Below are 27,257 nucleotides of genomic sequence, written 5' to 3'. Positions count from 1 at the left end.
CTTTTATTAATACTGAACAAATGCAGGATAGTTTAGAGCCAAAAAATATCAAAAGTCTTTTATTCATTATTGATAATTACGAATAATATAATGTTAATCGAACAAAAAACTCTAAACTTTTTTTGACTTTTCAAAATTGTCTTATTTGTGTAATTGTGTTCATGGAAAAGATCTACTTATCCTATCCATATGATGATTAACATTATTATAGTCAAATAATAATGATGCAAACAATTCCAATTCGATGATTGGCCATCAATGATGATGCGAATCTTCTCAAGTTGTTGCCTACTTAAACGACATACTTTAGCCTCATACTGTTTTAAGAGACGGAGTAGGCCATCTTAGTTACGTAGGGCAAAGTCAAATAATTGTAAGAAATGAAAGTTTGAGTGGAAATTCATGTAAAAAAAATAGACACAAAATAAACGGTGGTGACCAATTAAAAGTGGATACACCATTAATAACTAAAATTAATAATTAAGTAAATTAGAACTACATAAATTAAAATTACAAGTGCGTAAAAAGCATGCAATTAAAGTCTTCAAGATTAATCACGGTAAAGTTGTAGTTAATTTACGAATTTAAATTACAAAAATAAAGGTAGTGAATGTTGGACTAGTCATGAACAATCGAGTGGATCAAGATAGAAGCCTCATCAGGTGCTGGAGCCACAACTTCTGCAAACACAATACACTAGTTCAATTTGCAAACTTTATTCAAGTACCAACCAATAATATCTCAATATTATACAAATTAGAAACTCATAAAAGTCTAATAAAATTTTATTTGGCTATAATATTTCTTCTTATGCATTAATAACCATTTCATACTTTATTTATCAATACTAACAAATTAAAAACCGTGCAAGCATTTCTTTATAATACATAAAATCTTGCTCTCTTTTCTTTTTTTTGTCTCCTCCCTTGTTAACTTCGGACAACTATCATCCTTATGATCCATCATAAATTCTCAATTTTTTATTTTTGTAGTTTTCGTTTTTAGTTATAAATAAAATTCATTTTTCTATATATTATAGTTATTTTATTTATTTATTGAATTCAATCTACCCATATGTTTAATTTTAAAGTCTCGTGAGAACTTGAAATCTTGTTATCAATTCGATGGTAGCAAGGTATATAACATCATCACTAATATCAGTTCTACTAAAATATAGTCAATTATTATATCACACTTATCTCTTATTTCAAAGTTACATCCGATCTAAAGATCAACTCTTTGAAGGGGGCGTATTAAACAACGATGTTGGTAGAGAGATATATCAGTGATAAATCTCTTTTAAAATAACCTTTTCAATATAGAATTTTATTTGATTAAAATTGTTATGTATTTAATTGATTGCTATATTGTATTGTAGATGTCGTTTCACATTTTTAGCAAAAAATTATTAGGTTCTTAAAAATGATAAAATTATTAGGTTCTTAAAAATAATGGTTGTTAAAACTTAAAAGTATGGATGCTAATATATGCACTTATCTTCGTACTTAATGCTAAAATATTCTACTTTATAAGAGTAATTGGGATTAAAACCAAATAATTTAATTATTTTATTTTTGGATATCATTTTCCTAATCTATATATTTCTATTAGTTTTAAATACTCACCATCTTAACGCAATCCCCATATAAAAAACAAACAGAGTTGATTCATTCTATATAGAAAACCATGTCGCAATTGAAACATTTTCCAGAAGAAGAGCTAATTAGATCTGGATAATGTCCAGATTATAGTCGGCAATTTAGGACTAAATTTTTAACTAATTAGAACAAAACCCTTTTTTAGTGGTATGATCTGATTTACACTCAAACGAAAGGTTTTATCTGATCTGGTAAATTTTCAAATCTTAATTTACAATTCGACAAGAGATGAAATTAATGAAAAAAATACCTGGAATAAGGCTAGAAATGATACTTGCACCATGATTAGAGCTAGTCCCACCTTCGCCTACGCCATTGCTCTCTGGATCAGTCTTGACATGATTATCAGTTTCTTCATTTGCAGATTTCAACTGTTCTTCACTTTCTTCGTTATCATTCTTCGCATCTTCATCTCCTTCCGCATTATTATTGCGGTGCAGCAGATTTGAGATGAAGTTATTTATCACTCCGCCGCCGCCGCCACCACTGCCGTCACCGTCACTGTCACCGACAGATTGTTGGTCGCAGGCAGTGGCATGATCCTGAACCTCATTATGAACAGATTCAGGTACAAATTTAGATAGGAGGTTATCTAAAATCCCTCCACCGCCTTCAACTTTCTGCCTCTTCTCCCTATCTGTCTCTTCTTCATGAAACGTTTCTTCTCTCTCTCTCACAGTTACACCATCCTCCATTTTTATAGCTAGCTTATTAAGTTTCAAACCATGCACAAATCTCCTCTCTAATTGCTAATTGCTAATTGCTAATTGCTAATTGCCAAAAGCATCTGTCGGCTCAAATGGAGTATAAATAAATAATAAACAAATTTAAGATAAAGAAGAAAAGAAATATTAATAAAATGAATGACACGTGTATCGATGGAGTTGTCTGAAACAGCTCGTTGAACCATGCAAGACCATTTAAAGCATCCCACGTGGTCTCCATTCAGAGATCCTTCGTTTCTCCCGTCTTCCAATATTTTGGTCGCTCATTTTCTTTATTTTTAACTTAATTTAGTGTTACGCCTTCTATTTTCTATTCCTTTTGTGATTCCAGAATTTAAAAATTAAAAACGACAACCAAACCCAATCATATTGAAGGTTTAACAATTTCCTGAAAAACAACTTATTTTATACTTTTTAAAACCCAAAAATTCCCGACAATTAAGTTGATAGATGATCAGAATTAACTCTTTTTTTTATCACAAGACAGAAGAAAAAATATACAACACTACGAGTCTAAGACACATGATTTTTTATTTTACTATTTTAATTAGGTAAAATGTTTATGAACACAAATATCGCCAATAAAACTTGTATTACAATTGTAGAATGGAAATAACAGCACAGTTTTTTCTATTATAAGGTTGGCCGAGAAAAACTGAGGAAAGTAGAATGCTAACAAGAATTAAACTTAAGACAATTCTTGAAAAGTGATACTTTTCAATTGAGACAAAACACGATTCTCTACTAACACAATATTTAGAAAGACGATTACACCCTCAGAAAAGAAAGAAAGACGTTTACAATTTTCCGTCAAAAAACAGACTATGTAAATACTCCTGGCTCATAATAAACGAAGGAAAGAGATAAATTCGAATACGAGATAAATTCGAATACGAGATAAATTCCTTTCCTACACACAAGACCACCATAAGTAGCCGACTAGCAGCCAACGCAACACAATATGCCCTTCACCCAAATTCTCTTTTTAGCAGGTTTCGTTTGACACATTCTGCAGGTTAAAAATGAAGTTAAGAGGTTGTAGTCGGACAACCAAGAACAGAATGTTATGAAGAGAGACCTGCTATGGATCACGTGTAGAACGTCCATACAAAGCATCTTCCTCGTCCCTCTTGTTTTGTTCCCTCTGCTGTCTGATTCTTTGTTCTCTTGCGAGAGCATCTTCTCGGAACATATTCATGACTTGATCAAAACCTGGGATTTTCCGCCTCATGTCCTTGATTACAGCTTGACTTAGGACTGAAAATACTGATAGCATTTTCTGCAAATTCACAAACATCCAGGTTAATTATTATCGTTGTGATACCTTTTTTTAGTCCGTTGTTACAGAAATACAAGGATTTCATCTGCGGTTGTTAAGACCAGTCATAGATTTACAGATGATTTTGTATATGGTAGCCTGCAGATGCAGTTGGTTCATGAGATATGCCATGTGTGTATGCAGATAGACTGCTATGCATTTGACGCATAGTGCAAAAAAAAGACCGCGTTGTAAAGATTTTCAGGTTTATGAACCATTATTAATGTGCTATCAAACTGTAAAAAACCCACATTTCGGACCGGTTCAAGGGATATCCCCATGACTTCGGCTGATATTTGGCGGTACGACAACCACATTGTTCCCGTTACTGCATCAGTGTGTCAATAACAGCTTACCGCATCACTATGTTGTTACCACAATTTTTGCACTATGACTTGGAGAGTCTCTTCTTCCAAGCCTTCCTAGATGGTGAATTTGATGACAATAATGCCTTGAGATGCTAAATTTGGATAGAGGCTGTCACCGAGCTATGGTAGACGGAAGATTTGTTTGTACTCTTACGTTTATGGGATAAATTTTTACTGTATAATGCCAGGTACTTTTTTCCTTTATTTGATGGGACCGAGTTATTTTTACTTGCTTCAGAAAAAAATCAACCTAATATCAATTACAACAGAAAATGTATAAATTGAGTTTTGGATAGATATGTTGGTAAACCTTATACGCAAACTGCTTCCACACATAGTAATAGTAACATGAATATGATGTGCACTCTTACTAGATTCTATTTTATGAGCATGAAAGTTGATGAGTTTCATTCACACCGTAGATATCATACATTACATGTAGTAATGTAAGTATGTAACCATGCACAACATCAAAACTTTTGACAATTTTAAAAAGTTTTTTTTGTTTATAACTTTTAAAACATATATGGCCCGTTTGGTTAGTGGTACTAAATGGTGGAAATGGGAATGATTTATAGTGTAAGATCTCATCAAAAGTTCCATGTCATTTCCATGGTAATGAAACTTTGATCACAAATTTTTTTTTTCATTTACAAATTTTCATTACCACCTAATACCATCTTTCCCAATGGTAATGCATTGGAATAAATTTTATGAAGAAAATGAGATGATTGAAGTTGGACAAGCATGGCCATCAAGGTGGCCAAGAGATTCTTCAACCAAAATTACACAATTTTTCATTCCCATTACCACCATTTATTACCACCTACTAAACGGGCCGATAATGATACAGAAAATGGTAGTCAACATAAATATAATTTGCGCTAAACACAGGCAGACAAATCAACACCATGGAGTTAGGGAAGGAATGGTGATAGCAGCATGGTGGGGTGGGGAGGTGGTGTTTTCTCTTTTCTTTATTTTCTATTCTTTCTTTTTTTGTTTTTTTTTTTTACTTTTTATGGTAATTACCCGTTGTGAAATTTTTAGTAGGTATGTTCTAAGCAATCATCTCCTAAAGTTCGATTTATTCACAATTAATTAAAAAGTAAGATTAAAGTAGGAATTTAGGTGAAACATGAGATTAAAGTATCCACATAAAGGACATACCAAAGCATCCCTATTCCAGTGCTTTATATAAGGCGGACCAGTTGTGTATGAGCCGAGCGGCTCACGATACCATTGTCCATTATATGTTATTTGGTCCATAGCTTGTTCAACACTTAGAACCTCCCAGGGTCTTAAGCCAGGAATGGCTTTAGCCAATTGCTTCCTGCCAAGACAAGTATAATATTACACTTTATCACAACAGAAATTGAAAACCCCAAAAATTATTTTCTTTAAATTTACCACAGATTAAAAATAAACAAATATTTAAATTCAGAAGTCAAGGAATATGGTTATAGTTTAGATAGTGAGATTCTGTTATCTATATGAAACACAAAGTCACTAATTGATCGGAAATGGTGAGCAAATTTTGTTTGAACTCGAAGGGATGAAATATGGTTAGAGGTGTTCAAAACAGACCCGACAACCCGATATTTACCCGATCTTGTAACCGAATCCAACTTGACCCGACTTAAAATGAAATTAACAATTATGTAAAAACCATTGTGGACAAAAAAACCCGATTTTGAACCAACCCGAAACACTTAACTCGATATCAACCCGATGACCTGAATGAACACCTCTAAATATGGTAATTGTTTAGATAGTGAGATTCGAAAAACTGTAGAAATACAAAGTCACTAATCGATTAGGTATGGAGAGTAAATTTTTTTAAACCTCAAATGTTGTACTCGTAAGCAATGCTCTAACAATGATTTGGAATGCTGATCAATCAGTTGAACAAAGGGAAAGAAACAAAAAATAAAACCTTAGATCTTTTGGTATGTATTTGTTTGGCATATGATCAGCTTCCAACATTGTTGTCAACTCAGAACCACTAGCCCAAAGAAAGAGAGCATGGCTTGGAGTTCTTACTCCAGGCCAAACTCCATCATTGGCTTTAAGCACAGCCAAATCACGCTTCTTACTTTCTACAGCCTCCTGTTGCAGTTGCTCATAGGTTTTCTTTTCATGCCCCTTCAATGGAGTCCAAGGAGAAATTCCCTTTTGAAGCTTGTGGAGAAATGCTGTTGCAGCTGCACCCAACCTAACTGAACAGTGCAATGCACAACATAGATCATTTGATGCAAACAACCAGGAACTTGAAGGAAATCATAACTATACATTAAAAATCTTTATTGATGATCCATTTCAAAGAAAAGTTCATTTGTTTCCTAAAGTTAGTTTTGAAGCTTAATTTACCAACAGTGATGTTGCTAAATATACTAGATTCAAAAACCACTTAATACATAACCACTATTTTCTGAGGCGTGGACAGCCTACAACATGCCGTCACACCAATGTCAATTGTCAATTGGCTCCTGCCTAGGTGAGATTTGGAGTGTCAAATGTATGCAACCTTATCCTTGTAATAACGAAGAAGTTTGTTGGAAAATTTATGTTATGATGACTATGTTGAGAAATCCAACTTATGCTTTCTTGGTTGAGTAATAAGTTGTAAAGACTTTTGACTCGGATTATATTAGAGTTATTCGAACGGAAGAACCTATCGCTGATAGGTTCTCCAAGAAGTCCATGTAGTCAACTTATGGGTCAATATGGTCAACACATGATCAAGCGTATTTAACTTATATAAGTGTTTTGATGTACTTATCTGGCCGCAATCTAAGGGGATGGCACAAAGATTAAGAAAAATAGGAAAGTGAATATTTTAGTGGGGTATTGTACGTGGGGTTAAATCCTTAAGTAAGGTGATATAGTAGCTTTTAATTCATGTCAGAATGAAAAATATATTAAAGGTTTTAGTAGGATATAGTAAATGATGTTAACAAATAGTTATGGGACAAACTCAAAGGGGCAGACTAAAGGGCAAAATCAGCGGACGAAGGGAGTATATATTAACCTTAACAATGTTTATGTAACTTTATATAGCTTGGAATTAGGATAAACAGTTGTGTACAGAGATCTTAGTAGGAAATTAAAGCTTGTGAGTCTCTCTCAACCAACAATCTCCTGGAAGTTAGTCCATAAAGTTTTGAATGTAGAGTACTTTGAACTTGCAGTTCATGTAATTCAATGAGAAGATGTCTTTTATTGGTTTAAGTACCCATAGTTAACCTTTAGGGTTATAACCACGACAACAATCAGCAAAGATAAAAACACTACTGGATTGTGATAGTTATGGATTAGTTGTTCAAGTCATAGTGCAAAAACAAGGTTGCATCGTATCATATCGACCGTATAGTAAAGGTTTACAAATTTAGCAAACCGGTATTATCCACATTGTAAAGGTGTAAAAAACCTTCATTTGGTAGTGCAATAACCGCATCACCCCTGTTAGTGCATCACTATGTCCGTTATTGCAACCACGGCCGTTACTATGTTTGAAGGGCTACAAGACATGGGTAATTGTTTCAAGACATGCGATAAATGCTCCAAGTTGCATAAAAGGCGATTCTGAGACTTGAAGACATGTCAAAGAGAGAAAATCCATGAAAGATTTGAGGGGCAAGTGCAAGTCCCAAAATATTCAAGAACCTCTCAGTAACAGGTTTTCATTTATGTTTATGTTTGATTAATTTAATTTTAAACTCATCTTTTGCTTCAAACCTTTATGATCCAAGCTAGAGTTAGCTTTGGAAAGTTTGTTTCTAAAGTAAAACATTAGAGAGGTTGTACTGAACTAGCCCAATTCAGTGGAAGTAAATCCGAACAGCTTGCATCTAGGTTTTTATGTCTAGACTCTAGATAAGCTAGGACATAATTCCATGTTCGAGTGTCTTTGTACTTGCTCATTTGTATTTTCTCACTTTCCAGCTTATTCCGCATAGATCTTCTTGTACATCTTGATAAACTTAAAAATCTACTAGTAGTAAATTAGTAATTGAGAAAGCTTCAAAAACGATCAAAACACAAGTGAAATTCCCTCTTGTGACATTCTACTGTTTGTAGGTACATAAAGGTTGTTTCTGAAGTATATGAAATGGCCTTATAGAATGGAGGATGATAGAAGGAGGTGTAAGATTAGATATGAAGGACCTCATTCTAAGTGAGTGTTTAAAGTATAATGGCTTAATTTTTCACATGGATATTGATCAAAAAATTAAATCTTCTTGCACATCTTGATTCTTGATACAGTTATAACCAAGATTGTTGTAGGAAGATAGAATAGTTAAGATTTGGATGGACGAGTGGACATAGACTAAAAGATAGAAGATTTAAGAAAAAGTCTTGGAGTTGTAGAACCGATGACAAAATGAGAAAAATTACTTGAGTTCATTTGGACTTGTGCAAAGAACACCATATGTTAAGCTAAGAAGAGGAAAAGGTAGGCCAGAAATCACTTGACGAATGACATGAAAAATTTGAGATTTAGAGGAGCATATGACAATATATATGAAAGATGGAGGAGGAGAATATATTTGGGTGATCATTGAAAATTATTTTGTTAGCTGTAGATTAGTAGCAGTGGCAGACACAACGAATAAATTCTAGTCTTCAATAAATCATTACCGAAGATATCTCACATTGATTTGTGTTGAATCATACAACAAACCCATATGTTGAGATTTAGGCTTTGAAATTATTGTTGTTGTAGCAAATTACAGTAAATTGGTGGGGTGTTGAAGTAGTGTGTCGGAAAGTATTAGAATAGACTTCCTTTCCAAGTGAGCAGTCATTGAAGTTTAAGAACCGCAATTTGGAGACAAACTTTCGAGCTATGGTGGTGTAAATTTTATCAAAATTGTATCTTAAACAAAAAATGGAATAAACTTCCAGGAGTCAAATGAAAACATATCCCAACTCAAGTAAAGAGTTTAAAGTAAGCTAAAAGATTCTACTCAAAAATTCAATAGCCTAATATTCCAAAATTGAAAAAGCTACTGTTGAGCCAGCCACACAGCAAACATTGAACTCCTCATTGTGCTCTAATAACGCAAAAAGGGGGTCAAGAAAAGTCATTTAAGTGTAGCAAAGTACAAAACCGGCCTTCATTTCTGTCAAAATTAGCAATCAGACAAGGTTTTTACCGTCTGGTGAAATTTCCAAATAAAATGTAGGCATTAAGTTGAAAATTTATATAATATATATAATGCATTCAGTGAGCAGAGTAAAAAAGTAACGAACTACTTTTACTGTTGCAATAAAACCCAAAAGCCACTCAAAAAATAAATAATTGAGAAGCAGCATACCTTCCCAAGTGGCAATTGCCCGTTCTACACCATAAATCATGCCGATAGGTGCCCATTCATCCATGTCCTCTCCCCATATGAAAGTATGAGTATCGATTATACCCGCACTCCATGCGGTCTTAAGTTGAATCAGCTCACATGGTCCTCTTGTACGGCCCAACCGATCCTTATAGTACCAACCACCAGTCCTCATTGCAACTGAATAAATATAAACCATGTTAGCACGAATATTACATCCTCTCTAGGATTTGAGAATTGACCCAAAGAAAGAAAGAGCAAGATTATTAGCCATTACAATGTAATTTTATTGTATAAGTTTGTATGACTTGTAATGAAGAAAACCACCACTATACCACAATGCTAAAGCCTTATTCCAATACATAGCCGACTATATGAACCAAAACAATTCAACGTGAGAGATCATCGGTAACAAAGATTATACTTCATTTGACCTATGTAATATTGATCTACAACTAAGAAAATCAACTCCAATGATCATCCATACGTGGTATATTCCTCCTCCATTTATTTTCATCTGTTGTCATGCGCTCGTATAGAAATCACTATTATAACAAAAAATATCTGCTGTGAAGTAAATTTTGCTACAATATGGTAATCTAAACCTCATATCATGTTTTCAGAGTGCAGAGATTACCAATAGCATTAAATTCACACTTTCCAGTAAACTTCAGCCTAAAAGTCCAAAACACAATAAGATTAACTTCCGTGAATGTCCAGAACAATTACTTGAGTCTCTAAGATTCAAAATACTGTTTCCTTTTCCCTTCTCACAAAAGTTGCAAGAAAATTTTAGTCAGTTATGAACATTCTTACACACCTCACAATTATATCCTCAAGTGGAAAGTAATGCAACAGATGCCCATGGTCAAGCAATTTGCCTTACATTCACTCATAACAAGATAACATAATCTTCAAACTTGGATGACATAGATATAAGAGATCAAAAATTATACAGAGGGCTTACATACATCTTTCTACTTGTAAGAACCCTCTGTCAATTAGAATTTTATCGCTGTTTTTGAAGGCCAATTATATTGCAGTTCCACCTGAGTTCCGGATCAAAGTATAGCAAAAGAAGCCCACCCTCAAGAAACTCCTTGCCCTCCAAAAATCCCTTGAAAGCATAGTACTAGATGAACCTAGAGTCAACATATACAGATATACTAAACTTGGACACCTTAAAACTCCAAAATTTTTAATCACATTTCAAGCATCTTTCTTGAGTATTGTTTACATACAAGCTCCAATTCACATAGCATCTCATTGATAAACCATGGAGAAAATCATGGATATCGTCGCGATTGGGTTAACAGTCACAATGTCGCGGACATTGCACCTCGGGATGTTATGACTCATTTCGTGGACATTGCAACAAAAAATTTAACCTTTAAAAAAATCAATTTTATCATATAATTCTAGATTTCTAGAACATATATTAGATCAAAGATTATAATAGGCCTTGTAGAACCTAATACACTTTTTTAAAAAATCTTATAATGGCTAATATGTTAGAAAATGGTTGTTACTCCATTATTATTAATCACAGGTTACCTAATGAGGAATTGCGGTTTGGTAAGCTCAAATCCATTATAAAGTGGTCATTATGCAACGAAACAACATCATTTTTATTCTATGATTCAAACTCAATATATCTATGACACCACTAGACTGAGTTTAGTGGCACATAAGGTCCTAAGGTCATCTCATAGGATTTTCCTTCTCAGTCTTTTGTATACCAAGAAAGAGTGATCAACAGACACAACACAATCATATTTCCAGCTTGTAACAGAAACGTAAAGCTACCAACAAATTGGAAAATCTTGAGATACCACCTCATTTTTGCAATTCATCCAATTGGTGTTTGCAGAAACTTGAAAGAGAGACATGTTTAGGAAAACTCTTTTCCAATGTTCTTTTGTAATAATAATTTGAATGGTGAGGAAAAAGTTCCTCATGGGTAAAAACCATTTCCACAAAAATGAATTGTTTTCCTCAATGGAGAAAATTTACAAATGAATCTTATTTAGCATTAGCAAGAGAACCAGCAAACCTCAAATACTAATCCAAAAGCCAAAGGTGGAGAAAGAATGTCTAATACAAGCCTGATTAAGTTAATGCACATGCCAATTTTCTAAACCTACACTCATGACTCATATGACCAAACAAAGCCAAAAGAATAAAAAAATTCTAATGCCACTGAAAAAAACTACAAAAAAACACTTTTCCACAAACAAAGCATGGTTGCGGACTACGGGTATCAATAACTTTCATGTCCACTAATCACAGTTATGGAGTTTACCCCTTTGGAAATGGACTCTTGAGATATGACAATGAAGCTCCAATCAAATCATACTAGTTCTTGAAATTGAGATAAAGGGGTTTGTATTCAGATAAGCTCATAAGCTATAACGACCAATTTACACAGCTAAAACATATTAATAAATTCAAATGCCATTGTCTACCAAATGATAAGGACGAGTGAAGACAATAACTTCTCAAAAGCAACCTCTAAGCTAAATGCAAAAGGAGCACCAGCAGTTTTGTTGTGTCAAACAGGAATGTAATGAAATATACTTGAGCTATTAAAGTAGCACAAGAATCATTATTAATTGGCAAATAGAAGTGATAACTTTATATGGGCTCCTAGACATAATTTTCAAACTCTTCAACAATGCCAAAATTTTGAGGTCATTTCCATACTACGTCTTCTTCTTCTAAGCTCTTTAAAATTACAACTTTTGACTTTCTTTGGTGCATTTTTCGGTCTTCTCACATGCCCAAACCAAGGTAAATGGTTTTCTCTCATTTTGTTTTTATAATTTGTGACTTCAAGATCCCTTCTTATGTCTTCATTTTAAATATTATTTTTTGAGGATATGTGCACATATTCATCTTAACATATACGTCTCGATTATCCCCATCTTTGTACAATGATTAATTTGAAAGTCCAACAATTTTCACCCATATAACAATGTTGGTCTCATGACACTCAATTAGAATTTTCCCTTTAAACTTAATAATAATAGAAGGTTTTAAGAGAGATAGGGCATGTAATGAGTTAAAAAAAATAAGAACAACATTTATATAATTACAACCTTTATCTCATTATTACAAGACAAACGCACATCTAGACCAATATAAAATGGTTTCAATGAAACCATGGATTGTACCATATTGTGTTTAAATGATTAAGAGGATTATTAATTTAAAATGCACTAAAAAAAGAAAATAGAAGAACAATAAATGGACTTATAACCATATGACATTGAGATCACACTACAATCCTCCTCTTGAGGTGATAGTTACATACAATGAGGCCATGCTAGGGATGGGCATAATGTTTGTTAAAATCAAACTGAAAAATAATTGTGGCTAAAGATGGAGATAACAAAAATGAAACTGTGACAACAAGAACAAAATGATTGTCAAATGAAGAACAAGGGGAGAGGAAATAATTCCACCATTTGGGGGTATATATTACTTACCACCTCTATATGCTATAGTAAAAATTTCACTCTCAAAACAGAGGAATATAGTTGGCTCTCCTCCATAGCCACCATTATTCAACCATTTTGTTCTCCTTGTTATCATTTCATTTTCTTCATTTCCACCTTCATCTTTTTTTACAACATTAATGCCAAAACCTCAATCTCAAACATAAGTTTGACAATATTTATCCCCTACTGTTATTTAAACATACTTTGTCAAAGAAGGTGAAATTATAATGGACAAGGAAAGATGTAATACTTTTAAGGTGAGAAGATCTCAAACTTCATAGGCCATAACCTTGTCAATCTTCGCAATTATTCCATGCTTTCCTTTTCTAAATAATCTTTAGTATATATTTTTCTCCGTTCTTGTACTTACTTCAATATAAATCCAGAACATGGGCTCATAACACATTGAAGCCATTAGATAATTAAGGAGATAACTCAACAGTATATTTAGGTCAATAACCTCTACACCTATGTCAATGACCTCAATATTGGTGATGCTAGTTTAAGGATAAAGGAAAATGGTTGTCATCAGAGTATCAAAGAGCATAACATGATCTACAAGTAATCAAGATGTTTTGGTAGATTCAAACAACAATTCAAAAGAAAACCTCCTAACAATTACTTAAACTCCATACACAAAACTATACCTATAGCTCAGCATAATGCTCCTAACTAATCACCCACTTCCTTGACTATTCTCATTGGAGGAAGCATTGTATATACTCCCTCTGTTACTCCGTCCTTCTGATCTTGATACAATTCCCTAAATTGTTTCTCCCATCCAATTAACAACATTTTCTCTTTCAAAAACAACCCCAAGCTCCCTCATTAATTCTCATCCACATATTAAGCATATCTCTTTTCATCACATCCACACATTTCAAATATTCTAACTCGTTCTTCAAAACCGAACCACACATTAATAAAGCACAATTTGATAATTGTTGCAAACTCAAGCGAACAAAAGAGTACTCAAAACTATCCAATAAGGCTATAAACAAGAAAGGTTAATATACTCTTAGCTAATAGAACTACAGAAGTACTAGTATAAATGATATTAACAACTAACAACATACTCGTATTTACACAATCCCCTATATTCTACCACAATGCAAATTGAATAAGAAATAATGATCAATAACTCCAAATCAAAAAGATTGAACAAGTAATACTCACAATCATAATACCGCTTCTCCAAGCGCTTATACCCAATAACCTGAGAAAAATCGATTGGTCTACCAGGAGGATAAGGACGTTGCCTAAAACCCCATAACCCAAAAAAGAACTGTTTTGTGAAATCCCAAAACCTATTCTCTGCTTCTTCCGTAGTCTTTATAGATTTCCTAGGCATTGGTCTACCATCTAACCCAGTAACATGAGGAAGAGCTTTCCAAAGTTTAGCATCTTCATTCCTATAAGGTTCCTTATTATCCTGAAGCTCAGCTTTATTAAGATTATCAGCAATTTCCTCTGCTCTTGTTAAAAATTGAACAACTGGGCTACTTCTAAATTCTTCCCACCATTTATTGTTCTCTTCAATTTCTTCTGGTTTTGGGTTTTCTTTGTGTTCAAAAACTGGGTCTTCTTTCAAAATCTTATCAACTTCTGGGGCGTGTCGATAATCAGGTAAATTCTCACATTCCCACCAATATTGGTCCATCATTTTCTGGTATTTGCCTGGTTTTGAAGGGTCGGGCTTAGGTTGTTTTGGGTCCGAGAGAGAGAGGGAAGAGAAGAGGGGTTTAGGAGGGTTTTGAGACAGAGCTAAAGAAAATAAATTTGGAAATGAGATTGGTTGTGGAGGTCTTTCGAACCAGTGAAACCAGTGTTCGCCAAATGGACCTAAGTTCATTGACGCCATTGGTGGTTTCTATTGGAGGTCGGAGGTTTTAGCTATGGAGTTTCTAGGATTTCTGCTGGTGGTGTGAGAAATTTGGAGTATAGAAACTAGAAAGAGAGAAGGGAATTGATTGGATTAGTAGATAGGCTTACTGAGAACTGAGAAGACTGAGAATCAAAGTAACCCAAATGCCCAAGTTGATATGCTGGGCAGGGCTCGTCGAGCAACTAGTTGACCGTCTCACGCCTGTTGGCTGTTGCAATTGTCCGAATGTTAGTTTTCTTGTTGGGGTGCATTTTTTCCGAAATTGAGTTTTGAAAATATGTTTTGAATATGGATTTGGTTTTTTTTTTTTTTTTTGAAATGTGAATATGGATTTGGTTGGTTGGTGGAATATTTTAAAATAATTTTTTCCGACTAATATGTTAATCGAAATTGGTAGAAAAAATGATTTTGAAATTTTTGAATCTTTTGTCATTTTGGGATGAGATTCAGGAAAAAAAATTTTGACTAATTTCTGACTAATAAATAGTCGGAAATTTTCTACTATTTTCTAAATAATTGCTAGTCGGAATTTCTGACTAACTTCTTAGTAGGAATTTTCGACAAACTTTTCAACTGTTAGATGTAAGTCGAAAAATTTTGAGTTTTTCCTACTAAAATGAAATATCAATGCTATATTTATTCAAAATGTTTAAAATAGTCAGATATTAGTTGTTGTAGGCCTATACTGACTGATTTTCGACTAATTTGTTAATTGATATAGTTTTTTTTGTAGCGGAAGAAGGGAGGACGAGAAGGAAAAAGAAGGAAAGGAACATTTTCTTAAGCAATATCTTCTTATGAAAGAGATCAGAAAGGTTTGAGCAATATCACGTAACACGCTTGGGAAGGGAGGGGAAAACATATGGGTTGACATTAAATAATGATGAACCAAGTTGTTTTGAATTATTGTAGTAGCAGTCCCTTAGAGCTATGAATGTTCCTCTCAACTATACTTCTTGTGCGCACATAGATCTAGAAAACTGATGTTTCTTTTAAGCCTATATTTTGAATTATTGTGTTTTGTTGTTTTGGATTGTTACTTCTCATGCAGTTTAACCTGACCCCTGTTGTTTCCATCTTTTAGATTGTTTACAGATCGGAACCGGTCGGGAACTATGGGTTAGCGACGATGATTAGAGATCCATGGATGTTATATTGAGTTGAGCACATGAGAATTTGTAGTTTTGTATTAGCCTTTGGTAAATGTATATTGGACTAGGTTGTATTGGTTATGTTGGACTTTTATAGTGACTTTTTATGATTAATTTGTGTTTTAGTTAAATGTCTGATACAGCTATGTCATAGAACTGATGACCCCTTTGCACAAGTTTTGGAATTTAGATTTAAGTTTCTTGAGAAAATAAACCCCTTGATGACCCTGTTTACTTAGTCAACGGTAAGTCGGGTTGTTACATTGCTTGCCTGTCATCTATGGTGGGCAGACTTTTCATAGCCATGTTCGCTCACCTATTATGTATTCATACTCATTCCCACTTACTATGGCCAACTAGGTATTCGATTCACATTTTCTTTAAGTACGTTTTATATGTAATTGTAGATATAATTTTATTTAAACCATAGTATGATGTAATAAATAAAATTAATATCCTTAATTTTTTGTCAATAAGTTTCCATAAAAAATATAAAACAATTGAAATAAAGTAGTAGATTGTAGACATGGGGTGGGCTTGTATAAGGCTGGTCAAGTATGTAGCACGACAATTGAGTATGGGGCGGGGCAGGGCGAGGGGGCATGGGGCGGATAAGACCTCACATCTATCACCTACCGACTACTAATGGTATGTTGTGACTTTTCATACCCATATACACCCACCATCCATCAATTCATATCGACATGCACTTCAATTGGAGCGATTGAGATTTAAAAATTATATAATTTTATTTATCTATCATCCTATAGGTTTTAAAATTTTCCAACCTATTAAGGCAAATCATTTGGGTTATAGTTAAATAATTATATTAGTAATTTTAAATTCGATAAAAATTCCAAAATCTGAAATTGCTTTATGCTATATTTGAGAATGTTGATTTGATTTGAAAAAATAAATTTAACATAAATTTAGTGTTTGGTAAATAAAAAAAATTTTTAATTTGGTTTTGAATCAAATTCACCAATATTTTAAAAGTGATTAAAAATAAAATTTTCAGAATAACCAGTCAAACTTTTTATAAGAATGACTATCCGAACTTTTTCATTCTTAAATAAAATAAAGGCAAAATGTTAAAAAACTACCTAGTATATACCCCATTTTGCAAAAAACTACCTTAATTAAATATTTTTGCAAAAAACTACCTTATATAATACAATTGTTTGCAAAACACTACCTTATAACGGATTGTGGCCTTTGACCGCTGTCTTTTATCCGTTGACCCGCATGTGACATGCACGTGATACTTTAATTGTATGACTTGTTCTTCATTTCAGTTCAGCCCATTCGAAAATCCTTTCAATCCTCCCATTTCCAGCGACAACTCCATTGCTGTAGCTTCTCATTTCGCTCCCATCCACCTCGTAACTTCATCTCCTTGAAATTTCTAAGCAAATTCGGTATGTACTACTACTTAATTATGGTTTTGTACTTCATTGTTGTATAATAGGTATAATTTAAAATTTATTTTGTTTTTCAAATTTGCTTCCTTTTGCAGCGATTTTTCTATTGAATTTGTTGTTTCATATCTTGTAATTTGTAAATTGATTGTTGTTGTATCTGAATAATGTATTAGGGTTCTTAAAATTAGCTAAATCAATAAGATGAAGAAATTGACAATCCTTAAAAAAGCCAGTGATTCAAAAAAGAAGCAGTCTGAGTTGGTAACTGAGGTAGGTAATGTAAGGGTAGATGAGGTGGTGATTGAAAGTTCTGAGTTGGAAACAGCAAATGTAGATGCTGATGCTGATGAGGTTGAGCATAGTAGTGATGATGATTATAGTTGTGGTGATGAAGATGAATATGAGGATGAATCTGATTTGTTTGCAGAAAATGTAGTTTATGGTCTTGATGATGTGTTTATAGGTGATGAGGAAATTAGGTTGATAGTAGATAAGGAGGTTGATGAAGAAAACAATAGAGACATATACTTTAATGATGATGAACCGCAGTCTGATGATTATGATTTGGGTGCATTGAATGATGATGAGGAAGGTATATGCAGCTATCCTACATTTAATCCTGAGGTTGATTTCAAGGGTAAGATTAATTTGTCTTTAGGCCTTAAGTTTCCTTCGACATATGTGTTTAGAAAAGCACTAAGGTACCATGCTATTGAATGTGGTTACAATTATTATTACCTGCATAATGGTACAAATAGGATCAGTGTGTATTGCTATAATAGATACGATTGCAAGAAATCGAAAGCTAGAATTGTGAACTGTGTTTGTGGGAAGGAGAAGAAGTCTTATTTTAAGGTTCATGTTGTGAAGTTGAAAGATGAGGAGACACTTCAAATAAGGAGTTATTTTCCCAAGCACACTTGTGGTCACCAACACCAAAGTAACAAAGTCACTGCTTTGTATTTAGCTGAGAAATACATAGATGATTGGAGGGACAATCCAACTTGGGAATTAAAGGCATTTAAGAAACGAGTTAATAGAAAGTTAGGTTGTGAAGTGAAGTATTCTAAGTGTTATATGGCTAAAAGAATTGCAATGAAAATGATATATGGTGATGTTAGTGAAGAGTATAGCAGGGTGTGGGATTATGCGGAAGCAATAAGTAGGTTTAATCCAGAAAGCACTGCAATCGTTAAATGCTGCATCTACTTCATGTGTAATGGATCAAAATAGCCAAAGTGCGCTGGAAAGACTTGTGTTGGTTTGTAGGGCCAGTCTACAGTCTTCATGAGTAGTCACCAGCGGTCCGAGGGGCCGGGGTGTTACAAATATAGACTTGTGAAGAGTAATTTACTGTTGAATGTAATGTGTTGAATTATAGTATAAGTGTATGAGTTTGAGGTTGTAATGTGTATGAACTAAGAATGTACTATGTTGAACTGTATTTTAGCAAATCAGTGTATGAACTGAGAATGTAATGTGTTGAATTAAGTGCAACAAATTTAGTTATTGTGTTGAATTAAGTGCAGCAAATTTAGTTACTGTGTTGAATTAAGTGCAACAAATTTAGCCAGTGCAGGAGTATGCATCAGTATGTTGTGTCTGTTCATAAAACATTGTTGTTGAACAGCCGTATGCAGCAGGAGTATGCAAATTTAGCCAGTGCTGAAAATGAAAGCTAAAGAACATTCTTGAATGCAAGCATGTAATAGCTGTGCTGAACTGAGAGTGTAATAGCCGGTAAATTTGTTAATTACAGTCACCTCACTGTGTTTTGAGAAGTAGTGCATCATTCTTCATATGGCTACTGAATGCAAGCATGTAATAGCTGTATGTAAGCAAGTTGCTGTATGTAAGCATATGATTTCAGAATGTACTCTGTTTGTTTAATTAAGTAAATTAGTTCTGAAAAAGTGATCTTTTGTTTAAGAACTCTGTTTGAATCAGTTCCTACTTAATAGCTGTATGTGCTGAAGTTGATTGGTTAAGTGCATTGTGTTGTGCTGCAAACACAGTAAACACACCAAAACCAAATGTATTTACAGCAACCACAGCAATTACATTTAAAGTTTGGGTGCTGCAAACACAGCAAACACACCAAAACCAAATGTGTTTACGGCAACCACAACAATTACATTTCAAGTTTGGGTGCTGCAAACACAACATACACAGCAAGCACAACATACACAGCAAGCACAACACAGCAAACACAGCAAACACAACACACATTACATAAACACAAATGTATTTACAGTACCTGCAAAGAAATTAAATGGAAAAAAAATAAAAGCTTAATTCATTCATTCATCATGATCAAGTTACAATACCCAAATCACTGTTACAATTATTCTTAAATAGGTCCTAAACTTCAATTACTAGCGTTGATTAATACAAGAAACACCAACAAAAAACAAAAGAAAAACCCTAATACAAAGTTTGTTATCTGATTTCCATGCTTCCTCTCATTCATCCATTTCTTCTTAATCCTTTTAATTTCTGAAATTGCTTGTTCCTTTTCATGTTCCAAGCAACAAATCCTTGATGTCAAAATCTTAATTTCGGTTGCCAATTGTCGCTTCTCCTCCACAAGCTTGTCAGTGACTTCTCTTTGCCAAACAGCCATTTCAGGTTCATCAACCCATTTAAACTTTTTGCATCCACTCCAATTTGTATCAGGATCATAAAAAACGCAAGTCTTAGACCTTTTTCCAGGATTTTCCTTGGTCCATAAAACCCTCCTTGCAAAGGGAACTCCACACCCATATTTTTCAAGTATCGAATTTTCGCTTGAAGAACAAGAAGACATAACTAATTAATTGGAAAAAAATGATGATCTTTGAATGAATTAGGGATTGGAATGCAGGGAGAAAGAAAGAAAGGCGAAAAAAAGAAAGAAATAAAGGCGAATTAGGGTTTATCGCTACAAATGGGAGGAAGAAAGAAAGGATTTTCGAAGCTGAACTGAAATGAAGAAGAACTAAAAACAGTAATGCATCACGTGCGTGTCACATGCGGGTCAACGGTTAAAGATAGCGGTCAAAGGCCACAATCCGTTATAAGGTAGTATTTTGCAAACAATTGTATTATATAAGGTAGTTTTTTGCAAAAATATTTAATTAAGGTAGTGTTTTGCAAAATGGGGTATATACTAGGTAGTTTTTTAACATTTTGCCTAAAATAAAATGTTTATTCCCAAATACAATGTTAATTTTTTTTGCCGGTCAAGTTATTCACGCACACACAATTGACACAACGAGCCACAGGAGGGTGAGAGTGGACGACATCGAGGGCGCCAAACCATTTTCAAATTACAATTCCTTTTTAGAAATTCTCATTTGTTGCTTTGACATAATCCTTGATTCTACTTGCTCTTTCAGTACCACAAATCCACAATTATCTTTTCTTGATTTCTCCTTATCTTCATTCTACTAATTCCAAAACCCTAGAAAAATGGGGGAAAAATCTCCCCAAACTGATATACAGAAGCTATTATCTTACTGCGACGACCTTGTTGGTGTTCTTGCAGACAAGAAAGACTATAACGCGCTCAATTTTTGCCTTGAGCTATCAAAGTCAGTCAAATCGTTTTCTGATTCTGATTTTAACGCTACCCAGATTGCCATTTCAGGTTCATTTTTTTAACCTTTACTTTGGTGTTTTAATCGTTTGAAATTCTGAGATCTTATACCTTTTCTTTATGCTTATGATTTTTGGGGTTAGCTATTGTGATCAAGCTTAGATTTTGAAAGCAATTTGATAAGCAAGTGTCAGATATTGTGTTAGTATAACTTTTTGATTTTGGGGAACAGGATTCTATAGTGGGTTGCTATTTAGGAATGGAATATGACGATTAGCGATCGGAAGGTAGACTTCTATGTAAAGATTGGTTTTTATTGCTTTTGATTACAATCTTGTTGCATAATTTTGGGTTTGCACACTTAAGCTATATTATTTCATGAAAAATACACTCATTTGTCTTACTTATTTTGCATGGTTTCTGAGTACTATGTGAGAGCCTTTTAAAATGATGCAAAATGAGTAGTATAGGGGAGAAAAGCTCAAGATGTACTTCTTACGTCGAAAATAGTTGGTTACGAAGTGCAATTGAACTTTAGATTGTTAAAGAAGTGAGGTAAGCAGGTAACCACATCTATTAGTAGTGACCTACCGACCCAGCCTATATATGCTACTTTCTTGCCACAACTCTTCAATGGATGAAACGATGTAATATATGGACATCTTAAAGTTGATAATTGTATGTTTCTCCAACAACTTTGGTGAAGAATAAGTTTTGGGGTTTTTGACTTTCGAGGTCTTAAAATTTTACGCCTTATTGCATGCACTCCTTCTTCTGGAATCGTCTAATGTTCTACAATTTACATATGGTACTTGTTAGTTCATAGATTGTGATAGGAAGGGGCTGTCTTGACTATTATTGAGCTTAGTTAGGAGAGTTTGGGCCACTAGTAAGTTCATAAGTAGGTTCCAGTTTAACGTATCATGGCAAGGGTATGTCTTCTACCTTAAAATATGTCTCCCCTTCTCCAATGTGGAAACACTCACTTGGTTTACATGTAATGGGTTTAGTAATTTAGAGCATATACATTTGGCGTCTTTAAGTCTTGACATATTGATAAATTATTGCTAGGAAAAAAACCTTGAACTTCTTCAATGTTGAAAATAAAAAATATGCATGATTGAAATATTTCACCTGGGGTTTACTATCATTTCTGATTTCACAATGTCAAATTCAAGTCTCAAATCAAATAGGGGACATTAGTTATAGTTTGTTAAGCTTGTAGCTTCAAATTTATGTTAAGGTAGGAACTTTCAAGAATGAAGATTTCTATTTCATCCTATGTGCTTTACAATTGAGAATGCAATTCATATACTTCATTAATCAAGTGAAACACAATAACAATGTCAAAACATTAATCACAACAATATGAGGCGAACTTCATAAAACAAAACAAATAAATGTGGAAAATGTTGCTTTATTTGACCGTATCTAATACTAGTCTACAACTAAGAAAAGATTACAATATCATCTACATATATTCTTCTCATGCATCCATTCCTATCTATTACCATATGCTCTTGTTAATCCCAATTCTTCATTTGATTCTTAACTTTTGTTATCAGGTCATCTTCGACCTTCTTATTTCTCTTATGAGCTCCTAAAATTCCAACCTTTCACTTATCTAACTGGTGCATGTTTTGGTCTTCTTTACACATGACCAACGTAAAATTTTATTATAACAATGACTAAATTTTTTCTACTACCTCTTGTGATGTCTAAACTAGTGAAAGAAAGCTTTTCCATCATGGTGGAAATAATAATTTTTGACTTTTAGATTTGAATTTGACTCATTTTCAACACATTTGAAACATTCAATGAACATGGAAGTGTATCATCCATCATCCATATTAGAAAAATGAACAAACTAAATATAATCATATCACACTTAAACTAATTTGACACTTTCAAAGAGTCAAATTAGCCTAATTTCAAACTATTAGACGGATTGGTAGATAAGGAGCTCTAAATGGCATGCAAAAGCAACCTATGTAGTATATGACTTTATTTAAATGGTGTTTATGATGCATCATGAATCAACTGTATACCACAAGCTATTTATGGCTTACTTTAATGAAACTAATTTATGCAAAACTGCTAGCTAAATTTTAAACTCATCAACCCTTACTTTCTAGTTGAGTGGTTTACTATGGAGATCTTATGTTTAGCCGGAAATTGAAAATTGACAGCTCGATCTGTAGTTTCTTTCTTGCACCATTTACATTGGATGAGATATATACATGTGTTTTTACATTATGTGTATTTTTGTACTTGCTAGAATTGAAGTTTGTATTCTAGAAAGCATATGTCTAAGCATGAGACATGAAGAAGTTGACTGCACTATTTGAGCTTGTCATATTAGAGATTGCTTCCTCACCTTTATATTCAATTGCATTAACCTGGAATTGTGAGATACTTGGATTGAAAGAAATACAAATTTTTCCAGGGAGTTGAAGGACAAATGTTACGTTGTAACCATCAGTGGAAATATGGTTTACTTTTATTATTAATGATGTTTCATACAAAAGTTTTCTTTTATTTATGCTGAATTTGTTGAAAGTCGGATAAATTTAACCATTTTTAAATACCTATATGCTATATGGTTTAGCTATTTTCTTTTATTATTGATGATGCTCCCACCCCGATCTTTTGCGATTAAGGCTTTGGCATTGTTCTATTGTTGATTGATGATGCTCCCTACAATTTTCTTATATACAATTCCATCTCTTTTAGTTAGTTAGAAATAAATTTTGAACTATTTCACATCCCCTTTTGAAATATGTGTATATTCTCTAAATCAAAGCATACAATGAAAGCATTTTCCCTGTTCATATAGATATTTGAATTTATGACAGTGGACAACATCCTCTATGTCTTTCGTCTGATTATGCTTTAGCCCAGAGGCGGAGCAAAAATTGCTAAATTTTGTTAAAGACCATGTGCAATATAAAAAATTACAATATTTTTTTGACAACTTTATATCTGTAAATACTTAAGATGCACTACGTAATTTTAATATTGAAGCTCTCAATTTTTGGGGCTCTATGCGGTTGAACATGCTGAACATGTTCAGAACCTCCCCAACTTTAGCCACTCTTGTCATCTTGTGCTACTTAAAGCCACTTTGATATCCTGGTCTTATTGTGGACGTGTTCACATCTTTCCAAAGATTACGAGAAAAAGATAAATGATTGCAAGCACAAAATAGAAGTTACGCAATCTGAAGTAGTCTCTGATGAAGAAGTGGACCGCCTTCAGAAAGAGCTCGACGAGGAAGTCATAAAAGAGCAGTTGCTTCGAGAGGATCTTAGATAAGTATCAGAGTAGTTATTTATTTGTGTTGGTCGTTTGTTAGTTCAGTTATCTTAACTGATTGTTATTCTTTATATGAACACAGTGATTGTTGACAAGATTAATGACTTAGATAATCAGCAACTTTCGATAGAGGAACATAATCAGCGGCTGAAGAAACTTAAAGCAGAACTTGAGAAAGATGAGTAAGTATTTTGGGCTGACCAAATATAAACATAATGTCTTAAAGTAATCAACAACTTCCAATAGAGGAACATAAGTATGAGACGGTGTCACGGTATGACCATTTCTATTGGGCTGACCAATATAAACTTACTGTCTTAAAGTTATCACTTACAGTTTTGATCACTTTTTATAGTCTGGGGTGATCACTTATAACCGTAAAGTAATTACTTAAAACCTTAAAGTGATAACTTATAACCTCAATGTGATCAATTACAATCTTAAACTAATTAATTAGAGATTAGACTAATTATATTGATTTGTTTCATAGTGGTCTACGGTCTCAAGAGTGGCTGAAAATTTTAGGGTCACTATTATTTTTCTCTGGCTTGCTTGTGAATCTGTATTCGATGATACTTCCTCCGTTTTGAAATACTCACTACATAATGATTTTTGACACTATTTATCATTCAAGCTTATATTATATATTGTGGTTAATGTGTTAGAAAAAATATAGGCAAGTGGGATCTTGTTTGAATTGTCTAATCGCATAATTTCATAATATTAAGTTTTTATAATTTTTAGATGTGTATAGTTCAATATATGAACGATCAAAATAACACATTGGATTGTGTAAAAAGTCAAATGTAGCAAGTATAGTGGAACGGAGGAAGTACACCTGTTCGGCTGTTCCTAAGCTTTAACTAAATATTTTGTTATTATTTCAGGAAGATACTTTCATTCTATGCATCTGTCACAAACATTCTTCCAGGCGAGGAGAATCAATCGAAAATCTCAGGATGTATCCTTAATTTATCACTAACGTACATTTTGGTTGTATTTTGCCAATACCTCTCCTGGTCCTTTCTGCTCTCAACAAAATATTCTCCTCTTCCGTCACCAAGATTTATAATAACTCATAAAACGGCTAGATTTGTCATTCCTTGATCGGGTTCTTAGACATCGTGGAGCATAATAAAAAGCCAGTCGAGAAATTTGAATTTGATCTACAACAAGAAAGTTCCTTCGACATATGCAATAAGACTTGGAAGATGATAAAGCCATAACTTGTTGAGCGGTGTTCCATTCATCAGCATGTTATATATGTATGATTATACTGATTTCGCACTACTAATTTTTGTAGCGAGACTAGCTTTTCTGTATATTTTGCTATCATTTTCTTATAAATTCTTCCTTTTCTAATTCTTATGTTGTAACTTTATACCTTCAAATCGAGATTCTTAATCAAGAACACTTTGAAGGTCTTCGTTCATCATTACCCGTTTATGATCTTTGAATCGTTTGAATCGTAAGGTTTGGTGCAAGTTATCTCGGCGTGTTGAACTGGTAATTGCTGATGAATAAGCCGAGTGTGTGTTCACTATGTTGTTTCTAATAGTTTAGTTAAGAACAAATGAGCTTTAATGGAACATGTCTACAAATAACCTTAGTATGGAACTATGGGCACAAATGAGGTGAACACTTGCTAGACTTCTACGTATCGGTTGCCTATTCATCAACCGAGTTGATCATAATCCGAGATGAAATACACATTGCACGAATTGGTGCTACTCGGTTTCCTGCAGTTGTCGATGCAAGATTATGCTGAACCCTTATACTTGCACTATTCTAGCAAAGATTTCTTTTGCACTTGACATTTTTTCATCAACCAAAGAAGCACAATTCAACTTACAATGTGCACATGATGATTTTAAAGCTTAGCTTAATTTGTCCAAGGCAATTCTTTGTGAATTAATTCTTCTTCTAATACTTCATGACTCCAAAAGGGTGACTCCAAAACTAGTCATGCTAAGCTAAAGTCTTGAGTAAACTAAAGTTACATAATAGTCTGACTAATATACATTATTAATATATGACTTTCTTGTTATGAAATCGTCTTATTAAAAGATGATCTCTTATAAAAGTAGCTCATCATATAAAGTACACGTAATTTTGGTTGATGATTAGCATTTAGCAACAATTAGCTCAAAATATAGCAATTTACAGAGTATTTTAATTAAGGTTGTGATAGTCATATTTAGAGTTGTATTCAAGAAACTTCCAAAAGCTAAATAGTAGAATGACTAAAAGTAAGTTTTGAATGCTCTGAGAATGAAAGATGCATATTTATTATGATGTATATTACATATATTTTTTTTTAAAAATGTATATTACATATTAGTTCACTTTCTTATATTCTCTCTCAATGCCATATTTTTGTCATAAATATTTATTTAGAGTTTATTTTTATTTGCTTAGTAGCCTAAGCTATTCATTATTAATCATGTGTTTGTATATTTTCGATCAATTTATTAGTAAATAATAATGTGATACATGAAATATTCTAAACTACTCTCTTCTATTAAATTTTCACTTTTTCATAGAGGTATAAATATTAATTTGTAGTTTGTGAATAAGATAAGTTGAGAATCAGGTTTTGTTTTGGTTGGAGTATATATCATCTTTTTCAGGCAAGGTCATGGACTCATGGTATCAAATCTCAAATAGCCCCTTCTCTCAGCCTACCATATAATTTTTTTAAAAAGTAAATTGAAAAGAAATAAGTAAATGAGATTAAAAAGACGAAAAGTAATTTATGAATGTGATTAAAATAAAATTGTGAAAACTATAACAAAAAAAAGAATGCAAAGTAAATGACACAAGTCTAAAAAAAAATAGGTGCCAACTAAATGGGAGGCAAAGAAGTTTTGCAACATTTGCAATATAATGTACAATTACTATTACCAAATTAACCCATCCATTCATTGTAACAAATGATTTTAGTATAGTTAATTATCTTAAAATAAAATAGAAAAAAATTAATAGTTTAATATTAAAGTT

At 33.3% G+C, this 27,257-nt stretch overlaps 3 protein-coding genes across 4 annotated transcripts; 1 reads left to right on the top strand and 2 right to left on the bottom strand.

Annotated features, from left to right (window-relative positions):
- Window positions 1–169: 169 nt before the first annotated feature.
- LOC130804044 (uncharacterized) lies at window positions 170–2,820 on the bottom strand. The gene is made up of 2 exons (XM_057668343.1): window positions 1,909–2,820; window positions 170–680 (listed from the first exon to the last, which is right to left on the bottom strand). Exons 1-2 carry the CDS (start codon window positions 2,351–2,353, stop codon window positions 619–621), a joined length of 507 nt encoding a protein of 168 aa, XP_057524326.1. The 5' UTR covers window positions 2,354–2,820; the 3' UTR covers window positions 170–618.
- Window positions 2,821–2,958: 138 nt separating this feature from the next.
- On the bottom strand, window positions 2,959–14,998 carry LOC130804043 (protein TIC 56, chloroplastic). 2 transcript variants are annotated; one of them, XM_057668341.1, is made up of 6 exons: window positions 14,085–14,997; window positions 9,391–9,588; window positions 6,006–6,288; window positions 5,240–5,402; window positions 3,462–3,662; window positions 2,959–3,392 (listed from the first exon to the last, which is right to left on the bottom strand). In XM_057668341.1, the coding sequence occupies exons 1-5, from the start codon at window positions 14,767–14,769 to the stop codon at window positions 3,465–3,467; spliced, it is 1,527 nt and encodes a 508-aa protein (XP_057524324.1). In that variant the 5' UTR covers window positions 14,770–14,997; the 3' UTR covers window positions 2,959–3,392; window positions 3,462–3,464. The 2 variants fall into 2 exon arrangements, with proteins under 2 accessions (XP_057524324.1, XP_057524323.1); XM_057668340.1 differs by having other exon boundaries at window positions 2,959–3,662; window positions 14,085–14,998.
- Window positions 14,999–20,601: 5,603 nt separating this feature from the next.
- On the top strand, window positions 20,602–25,747 carry LOC130804410 (kinetochore protein SPC24 homolog). Its single transcript, XM_057668829.1, has 5 exons — window positions 20,602–20,993; window positions 24,112–24,254; window positions 24,339–24,439; window positions 25,145–25,218; window positions 25,377–25,747. The coding sequence occupies exons 1-5, from the start codon at window positions 20,816–20,818 to the stop codon at window positions 25,481–25,483; spliced, it is 603 nt and encodes a 200-aa protein (XP_057524812.1). The 5' UTR covers window positions 20,602–20,815; the 3' UTR covers window positions 25,484–25,747.
- Window positions 25,748–27,257: the final 1,510 nt, after the last annotated feature.

This window comes from Amaranthus tricolor, chromosome 17 (assembly GCF_026212465.1).
Source record: "Amaranthus tricolor cultivar Red isolate AtriRed21 chromosome 17, ASM2621246v1, whole genome shotgun sequence".
Lineage (NCBI taxonomy): Eukaryota > Viridiplantae > Streptophyta > Magnoliopsida > Caryophyllales > Amaranthaceae > Amaranthus > Amaranthus tricolor.
The sequence above is the reverse complement of the archived record's forward strand: the minus strand, read 5'-3'. Positions and strand labels throughout refer to the sequence as shown.

Bases quoted from the DNA above. Each gene is read 5' to 3' on its own strand.
- LOC130804043 (XM_057668340.1), bottom strand. From the start codon at position 14,769: ATGGCGTCAATGAACTTAGGTCCATTTGGCGAACACTGGTTTCACTGG. The intron at 9,589-14,084 runs GTGAGTATTACT...ATATTTATTCAG, and splicing joins GGAGAAGCGGTATTATGATT to TTGCAATGAGGACTGGTGGT. The intron at 3,663-5,239 runs GTATGTCCTTTA...GTGAATTTGCAG, and splicing joins ACTGGAATAGGGATGCTTTG to AAAATGCTATCAGTATTTTC.
- LOC130804044 (XM_057668343.1), bottom strand. From the start codon at position 2,353: ATGGAGGATGGTGTAACTGTGAGAGAGAGAGAAGAAACGTTTCATGAA. The intron at 681-1,908 runs GTATTTTTTTCA...TTGTGTTTGCAG, and splicing joins CATTTCTAGCCTTATTCCAG to AAGTTGTGGCTCCAGCACCT.
- LOC130804410 (XM_057668829.1), top strand. From the start codon at position 20,816: ATGGGGGAAAAATCTCCCCAAACTGATATACAGAAGCTATTATCTTAC. The intron at 20,994-24,111 runs GTTCATTTTTTT...ATCTTTCCAAAG, and splicing joins TACCCAGATTGCCATTTCAG to ATTACGAGAAAAAGATAAAT. The intron at 24,255-24,338 runs TAAGTATCAGAG...TATATGAACACA, and splicing joins TGCTTCGAGAGGATCTTAGA to GTGATTGTTGACAAGATTAA.